We start from the raw sequence: 10,052 nt of genomic DNA on the forward strand, positions 1-10,052 counted from the left end.
AATATACCGACACTGAAAATTCCTACAGTGTTAATATACCGACACTGAAAATCCCGACAGTATCATTATTTGACATAATCGTAAAACAACGAGACGTCGACGAGAAAATAGAATTTTGACGGTTATAATTGTCCGACAAAACAAAACAACCATGAATTATCTTTGCAGAATAGCTCATACTGTTTTATTTTCTTTTCAATTAAGTTTTTGTTCTCAATTCATAACTGTATATCTTATGTATGCATATTATAGATCATTTCAACTGGATTCTTTTCTTTCCAGAATACAACCTAAGTATACAAATAAATGTGGCGCATTGACAAAATCCGGAAAAATGTTTGGAATTTGAATACTGTCGGGATTATGTTTGTAAGGATTTTCACTTTGTCGGGATTTCAAATGTCGAAAATTTGATTGTCGGGATTTCAAATGTCGGGAATTTGATTGTCGGAATTTCGATATAGACGCGTATCGTGTAGTTGTTATATATTATCTAGTTATGGTATCTTCCAGTTTGTGATTGGAGATTCGCGCGGTGGTATTCGAGCAATTTGCGGTTGCGACCGGCGGAACAATAAATCAATTGGTTTTCTAATTATATTTAACTGACGATTTTATCTGGTGGTAATTGAAGGGGAGCCCTAATAATACAATTTGAGCGTACGCAGGTAATTACCGCGAGCAGAAGAGCATAAACAGCGCTCCGTTGTTGGAGATGAAGAGGAGAAAGAGAGTAGATGGAGAGAAGAGCGCGTACACACATACATTCTTGTAGACCTATGACCCGTCAGGTAAGGTGGGTTAATTATCGATCCTGACAGATTAATGATTGTATTTATACTCGACCATATGGTTAGGTCCACCATGAGAAATGGGCCGATAACCATAGGCCGCGGTGCGGCATGAATTACACGCGCCGATTTTATTTTCTTTTTTGATTTCATCTTATTATTATTATTATTGTTATTATTATTATTATTGGCGAGAAATTCCGCGCTCGGATTTATCGTTTACCTTTGTGAGAAAGTCGTCGATGTCCTGGATCTCGTATCCGAACTTCTGCACGACGGTCCTCGTCGATCTGCCGCTCTTCCTGCGATGCCTATGCCTCTTCTCGCCGAAAGCCAAATTTGGCTCGGATTTGGTCCTAGCTATCTGCGGCCCCTGCGTCTTCACCATCCTGCAGCCCTGCTCCGCGCTGCATCCACCCTTCGGACCTTCGCTTTGGTTTACGCTGTTGACTTTCTGGTAATCCTTCTCGATGCTTTTCCTGCGCGTCTTGTGGTACTGGAACTTGATGGGCTGCTCGGGGTTCGGGTTGTGCGTCCTGTTCTGACATCTCAGGATCCATATCAGCGGCAACTTCGGTTTGTGCGCCGACGGCTTTTGGCCCATGTTATTTGCGAAGCCTACCGAAAACAAATAACAAATACATAAGTTCCAGATTCTTCAGCAACAACATCGTATTATTGTTTCATCGCTTTTATCTCAGTTCGTTACGTCTATTCGTCACAAAGAGCAAGAAAGAAAAAAAACGGCTTCATGCTTCAGTAAAGTATAATTAACCGGAAAGCTTAATAACGTTCCTTATTTATCGTCATACCTGATCGCATCCAATAGTTTCTCTACTTTTAAATTGGAAAAGCAACGACAACAACAAAAAAACTCACCATTCAATTTACTGCAATTTTTGTCATCGAATCATTGAAACATACCTGAGCAACATCTCAGATTTACAATCATATAACTAGAACCGCGTTTCTCGCTGAAATTAGCAATTTCGAAAGTGATGATCTTAGATCACGTTAAAAATAGAGTTTGACGTTTTAAGGTCATGCACATACTATACTCATAGTAAGATTACCATGGTTATAAGGTATTAATAAAAAAAATGAGCGATGGACATAATGATATGTTCGTATAAATATGAATCGTTGCTCAAGGGGGCTTCGACATTAAGTGTGTCTTATGAAACAGAAGAATGTTAATACAAAAAAAAACACATATATTTCTATTAGAGTTGAATCTGGTTCTGTTCATCTAATGCGAAGGAATTCGGTCTCGCATGGATAGAAGTAATTGGCGCAAATCAATTATAAGATCGTCGTTACGCTTCGTAATATTGGCGGATTTCAGAGGTGTTCGTAAAAATATCTGAACGAACGTCTTCATTGGAGGAAAACGCGTAATTATTCGCCGTATTTCTCCTTGATTTATCTCGTACCATTATTATGTCTTAATACAGTTAACATGTTTTGATCTACGGTTTCCACATGTGTCTCAACCGCACTCAGATCTCTTCCTTATTGACTCTCCTCCTCCTCTGCTCAATCTTAAATTGTATATATTTATCGCGTATTTACATAGGATTTGCATGATTCCCATTCACCTGAATATTCATGCCGATCTGCAAGTCTTCGAAGAGCAATGAAAGTGCACATACAAATTGCAAATTTCAGTTATGTCATAATTCTACAATTAATTTTATGTCTAAATTAATTGTTAAGTTCGCAGACTTTGGTGAATTTTAAGCGAAAATAAATAATTTATGACATGAAAATCACATTTATAATAGTGATTTTAATCACGAAAGTGCACTCGTTTATTAAATATTAGTGAATAATTTATTGTAATTAGTTTTAGGTTTAATTAATAATAAATTCAATATAATATTTAAATGTATGCATTAATTAATAGAAAACAATTTTTTTTCAAAAACAATTTTTATTGCTCAAGTTTGATATATTATTACAGAAGAACTGTGCATACCACAAATCTTGAAGAATGCTCGTTAGAAAGGTCATAGTTTTGTCTCGTATTTGCGCCATGAAACATCAAGTTAGTTCCTGCTATTACAAAATAATTAAAGTAAAAGTGATAAGGAAAAAAATAATTTCAAAAATTATCATATCTCAGTTATTAATTAATTAGTAATTGTTCAGATGATTACATAATCTTGTAGTTAGCTCATTATGAAAGACATAATTTTGTTTTTAATTTGCATATTTAATAATGTAATTAGTGTATATTATTAACTTGATTATTAAACAAATCGTGAATACAATTTCAGCATATGACAACTCGTGCTGTCATATTTGACAGCTCGTGTCAGATGAATAAATGATTGAACCAATCTGCGATTAGGCATAGAATGAAGAACATATACACCAAAAATTTGGTAATAGGCTCATTAGAAAGGTTATGGTTCAACTTTAATATGCATATTTGATTATGTTAATCGTTGTTAACATAATAATTAAACAAGACGTGAATATGATACATTTTCAGCATATGACAACTCGTGCTGTCATATTTGACAGCTGGTGTCAGATGAATGAATGATAGAACCAATCTGCAATTAGGCATCAAATGATGAACAAATACACTACACATTTGGTAATAGGCTCATTAGAAAGGTCATAGTTCAACTTTACTATGCATATTTGATTATGTTAATGGTGTATGTTGTTAACTTAATAATTAAACAAGACGTAAAGATAATACACTTTCCGCATATGACAACTCGTGCTGTCATATTTGACAGCTGGTATCAGATGAATGAATGATAGAACCAATCTGCCATTAGGCATAAAATGAAGAACAAATACTCCACACATTTGGTTATAGGCTCATTAGAAAGGTCATAGTTCAACTTTAATATGCATATTTGATCATGTTAATGGTGTATGTTTTTAACTGAATAATTAAACAAGACGTGAAGATAATATATTTTTAGCTCGTATTATATACTGATATATTTGACAGCTCGTGTCAGGTATATGAATGACAGAACCAATCTGCGATTAGGCATAAAATGAAGAACAAATATACCACACATTTGGTAATCGGCTCATAAGAAAGGTTATGGTTCAACTTTAATATGCATATTTGATAATGTTAATCGTTGTTAACATAATAATTAAACAAGACGTGAAGATGATACATTTTCAGCATATGACAGCTCGTATTATATGCTGACATATTTGACAACTCATGACAGATGAATGAATGATAGAACCAATCTGCAATTAGGCATCAAATGAAGAACAAATACACCACACATTTGGTAATAGGCTCATTAGAAAGGTTATAATTCAACTTTAATATGCAAATTTGATCATGTTAATGGTGTATGTTGTTAACATAATTCTTAAACAAGACGTGAAGATGATACACTTTCCGCATATGACAACTCGTGCTGTCATATTTGACAGCTGGTGTCAAGAACAAATACACCACACATTTGGTAATAGGCTCATTAGAAAGGTCATAGTTCAACTTTACTATGCATATTTGATTATGTTAATGGTGTATGTTGTTAACTTAATAATTAAACAAGACGTGAAAATAATACACTTTCAGCATATGACACGTGCTGTCAATCAATGACAGAACCAATCTTTCATTAGGCATAAAATGAAGAACAATTAATGCAATACGTCGACATTGTCTGTATGAATGAAGGAGGAGCAGGTACTTCATTCTTGGAAATAGATTGCTAATGGTAATTTATTTACGTGCTTATATAAATCGAATATATATATTGTGTGTACGTTCGAGCGTAGTAGGTAATACGAAAACCGTTCAGTTCGATGTAATAACTGCACATTTTTATATACATATAATATCCAATTAACTGTAAAAGGTATGCACGTATGTATGTATACATAAATGCAGCGCGTTAACAATAAATTGTAGCACTTTCCAATGCATTTAACAGGAACCGAGAAGAATCAAAACATAATAAATAAACAAACCAACAAAAAGTGTAAAAGAGGAAAACACAATGAGAGCGAGGAGGCAATTTCAATAGATTACGTGTTTTGCAGAAAACGACGTTTCCATCTGACACGTACGTAACGAACACTCTTCGTGGAATTCTACGCGAACTTCCAGGATTACATAATTTCGTATTTATCTATGTCAATGGTAATTGTTAACTCGTGTAACTCTTCGCATCAACATAACAAACATGTTCGTTATTCTCATTTTGTTATTGCTGTTAATTTTTTGTTGTTGTGCGTGCAGAAGATGATTGAAGAAGGAATGTGTCACTTGCGCGGAGAGTTATTCCCATTATAAATTATTCAGAGTGCAGCAGTATCGATCCATAAGCGATCTTCGAATAGGCATGAAAATAAACTGTCCCTAGATGGTAGCAATGGATAATGTCTCATTCATAGGCACAACGTGAAGGCCCTATGCAATGCTCACTGTATACTGGAATGGTAAAAACGCGCATTCCCGAAAACAATTAACCAAGAGAAAGAGATGATAACAACAACGAGAAGATCTACAGGTTGGAAAAAGAGAGGATGATGATGATGATGATAATAAAACAGGACGTAATGTTTCCTCAATAATTATAAATGTTATGAACATGAGCAGAAAATAAACAACAACAAATGTCAACTGAATAAAGTCAACTTTGAAAAAAGAATGTTACAGTTTTTTTTTTCAGGAATCACTAAAAATATTTGCTTTTGATATATGTCAATAAGTAACAGTTTTTCCTATCATTTAAATACAACTGAAGAATGATGTAAATACTGAATTTAATTATAATAATTCATAGATTAAAAATTGCAATTAAAAAAAAGACTTTATTTCTATAAAGGGTCACCCTTTGGGACACCCTTTATTAAAATATCAATTTTTCTTGTTGTTAATGTTATTTTTTCTTGCTTTTAAGTGTATAAATAATAAATTTAATCATAATTCAATTGTTTTTTTTTAAATACATGTTTTTACCTTATATTTTCTATTATTCTCATTGTTGTTGTTGTTGTTATTATTTTCTATTACTTACAAATCAGTAATCTTAACTAAATAATATACAACTTGAAAGTGTATAAATACAAAATGTAGTAACAAGCTACAAATTAATATTTCAAAATTTAAAAATAAAACACGCTTTTCTATTACATTTTTTCTGTTTTTCTCATTGTTGTTGTTATCATTTTCTATTGCTTATAAGTCAGCAATTTTAACTATATTTAGATAATATTTTGATGTTGTTACTAATTATTATATTTTTTACTTATAAGTCTCTAATCTGAACTAATTACATATCCAACTGAAAACTATATAATTACTGAAGTTATTAACTAACAATTGAACTACAAATAAAAATTTCATTGCTTCCAGGACTAATTTCGTTCGCCCATCAAAAACTTGATAATTAACATTATTACTATACTACTAAATTTATTTGTTTTGGTTAATTTCAAGTAGTTTACAAGTACTTAGTGCGTAATTTTTTGTCTATATCTCAATCCCGACAACCGAAATACCGTCTATCGAAATCCCGACTATATCAAAATCTCGACAACCATAATACCGACTGTAATAGAATCTCGACATCCATAATCCCGACAAACAAAATCCCGGCTATATCAAAATTCCCACTGTATCAAAATCCCGATTATATCAAAAATTTCTACAATAACATTTTGTAACTATTTCGGAGTATAGTCACCTTGTGCTACATTTTTATTATTAATAACACAAAATTATTTAATATAGTCCGGATTTTGATATAGTCGGGATTATGGTTGTCGGGATTTCGATACAGTCGGGATTTCGATACTGTTAAGATTTCGAATGTCGGGAATTTGATTGACGGTATTTCGGTTGTCGGGCTTGCGATTGCCACCGCGTAATTTACTGTAGAATTAGACAATTAGATAATTTCTATTTAAATGTAATGTATATATATTTTCATAATTATTCGAATTATATAAATTAACAATTCACAAACTAAAATTTGCAATTCAAAAGATCTTCAATTCTATAGCAAGTTTTTTTTTACTTTTGATCATCATTATTAATTAATCGATAATTAACTTCAAGTTGTGAAAATACAAAATGTAGTAATAATTCACAAATTGATATACGAAAAGTAAAGAAAAATTCTTTTTCTATCTCATAATTTCTCTTTTTTCTGTTTTTTATTTCATTATTTTCTATTGATTATAAGTCACTAATCTTAATTAATTAATAGATAATTTGAAAGTGTATAAACACGAAAACAAATAGATATTTGCAAATTTAAAAAAAAATCTTATTTTTCTCTCATATTTTCCAAATTTTTGTTTTTGTTCCTAATTATTATATTTTATTTTTTACTTATAAGTTTTCAATCAGAAATAATTACATATTAAACTCTAAAGTGTATAAATATTGAAGGTATTTGAAATACAAAATAAGCCATTTCATAAAGTCCTCTTTCATTCTCATTTTTTTTTTCTATTTTTGTTATTATTTTTGAACCCTTTTGGTTTTTTTGATAAAAAAAAGGCAATATAGTAAACAAGATCTAATTTATAAAAAATATATTATTTTATTTTATTATTTTCAATACTTTTTATGTTTCCAATCTTAATCGAAAAAAAATGTATAAATACTAACAATTCATGAAAAAATCGTTGATATTTGCATGACGTATTATGTAATTTAATAAAAACCCTCTTCTCTTTCTATCTAACATTTTCCATTTACTCTTGTTATTTTCTGTTGCTTTTAAAGTATCCTTTAGGAATATCACGCGTATGATATATAAGTAAAGGTGAAAACGTCTGATTACCATTAAAATTGCATCCATGCAACGTGCAATTTTCTCACAAATCGATTTATGTCATAACAATTTTCCCGGTACCTCGAGCCACCAACAATCTTTTCTTTTCTTTAATCCTTACACATAAAATTGAAAGTTTCGTGGATTAACGGAATCAATCAATGAATGTTGCTCGTTCGCATGGGAATTACGCGAGGAAACGATAAATCTGCAAACTTTATCGACCGATTAATAACTGGAATTTGAATATTAATGAATGTATGAGAATAAGTGTCAGTTTCTTATCTACAATAAAGAAACCCTTTAAGAAACCTATAGTTTTGCAAACTTACAAATATTAATATCAAAAGTTTAATTGAATTATTGCATTTAGTATAAATGAATAAAATATAATTAAAAAATGTCTTTTGAAAATCGAAATCTTTAGTTAATTCGTTTTTATTAACATTTTTCAATTACAATAAAAAAATAAAGTATTTGCACTAGACTTACATAAAATACACCCAATTACGAACATATCATTTAATATACTTCGTTTTTTTATTAGATTTTTATACATTATAATGTATAGTTTCATTTTCTTTCTTTTTAAGAATTCAAGTCTGAAAAACTTAATTATATACTTGGATGACCCAAAACTAGAAAATATATCGTGTCATGTACATTTAATGTGTTTACTTGATTTTTTTCTGGGTGATAGATGATTTCGTGATGTGAAAGTTGAAATCATCTGTCGTGTTATGTGGGAAGGATGAAAATGAATTTGAATATAAAAAAAAACGTGGTTTTAGAAAGTGATAAATAAATATTCCAATTTTCGTACATAAAATATATGTAAACACAAAGTAATATATAGATATATAAAAAGTAAGGATGTGTGTATTTTCTATTCCATAATTACAGTGTTATTAATTAATTTATATACTTAAATAATTAAAGAAGTCGTATTAATTGCGAGGACAATTAAAAGTATTAAAAGTGTAGTGAATAAGTGTAATGAATTGAATTATTATCAGGCAATTAATTACTTTCTTTCAAACACATTTGCATTCATTTGAACAAATTATTTTCAAGTATTCATTAACAGAAATAAATTTTTGTTTACATGTAATTTATTTTTTACTAATTGCATTGTTTTTTATATAAAATATTTAGATCACATTGAAACTCATTAACTTTTGATAAATTAAGTATAGACTTTATGTACTAAATTTTCAATTTATTATTCATTTCTTTTAATAATTTTGTATATTAATAAAAAACAAAATGAAAAATGTGTACAAGTTTACAAAGTTTGAAGTTAATTAGAAACTTTTATCTTCAAATATTATTTAAGTAACATTTTGACTTTTCTCTTTCTGTTGTAATTCATAAATTATTATTTAGAATCAATAAACGCTGTTTTTATATATAAATTAAGATAATTTTAGAAGTTGATACACTTAAAAAAAAAGATAAATTATAAAATTTGCGTTAAACTTTTTATTTGTACTATTGAACTTCATGTATTGCATTAGATTATTTGTCATTTAATAAATAATAAACCCATAAATATTATTATAATAAGTCTATAAAAATTACATCAAAAAATGCATGAAACTCTCTTAGTAAAGTCAAAATTTATTTAATTTTCTAACAGAATTTGTATGTGTATTTGATATTTCTTTGTAATTATTAAAGAATTAATGTTTTTAATTTATTAATTGACATTAAATATTGTTTTTTTTAATAAATTTAAAAAAAAATACATCAACAAATTCTATAAAACTCACTTTTAGTAAAGATCAATTTTTACTAGATTTTTTGTGTATTTGCTTGATTTTCTTTTTAATTATTAAATGAATGTTTGTAATTTGGTAACTGATATTAAATATTGTTGTTTTAATTAATCAATCAATAAAATAAATTGATTTTTTTTTTAAATTTTCTATAAGATTTTAAGTTTGAATTTCTTTGTAATTATTAGATTGTAATGTTTTATAATTGAATAATTGCTAATGAAAATTGTTGTTTTAATAGAACTTTGAAATTTATGTGTAATAATTATATAGTACTTGTATGAAAAGTGTGCAATTTTGTAAAATAATGTATGTAAATTACGTACCTGATGTAATAAATTTTGTGGTATAATTCGCTCGGAGTTGGGCACATGTTTGTTACAATAAAAGAACTATGTTTTTCAAGAATAGGTCACTAGATGAGAGGAGAACTCGCGCTCGCGCTCCGCGGCGCGCCTTCTGCTAAAAGCAACCAAGAGTACCGCGGATGTGGTGTGCATGTGTTGTTGTTTGGATAGGTATGGAAAGATTAGGCAGGTATGGATGGAAGGAAGGAAAAGAAAAGAAAGGAGAAAAGATGGAAAGAATGAAAGGTGAACTCGTGTTTGTGTGCGGCGGTGGTGGTGTTGTGTGAGTTACGTCCGTCTCGGCAGAGATGATAAAATGGTCTGAACGGAACATTACTACCACTTGGATCC

At 29.8% G+C, this 10,052-nt stretch overlaps 1 protein-coding gene across 1 annotated transcript; it reads right to left on the reverse strand.

Moving 5' to 3' along the window:
* Positions 1-1,014: 1,014 nt before the first annotated feature.
* Positions 1,015-9,849, reverse strand: LOC108559805 (the record flags this gene model as incomplete). The annotated part of the gene is made up of 2 exons (XM_017917165.1): positions 9,681-9,849; positions 1,015-1,409 (listed from the first exon to the last, which is right to left on the reverse strand). A coding segment is annotated over exon 2 (381 nt), but the record flags the coding sequence as incomplete, so codon positions are not given.
* Positions 9,850-10,052: the final 203 nt, after the last annotated feature.

Source organism: Nicrophorus vespilloides, unplaced genomic scaffold (genome assembly GCF_001412225.1).
Source record: "Nicrophorus vespilloides isolate i.1.1-1 unplaced genomic scaffold, Nicve_v1.0, whole genome shotgun sequence".
Lineage (NCBI taxonomy): Eukaryota > Metazoa > Arthropoda > Insecta > Coleoptera > Silphidae > Nicrophorus > Nicrophorus vespilloides.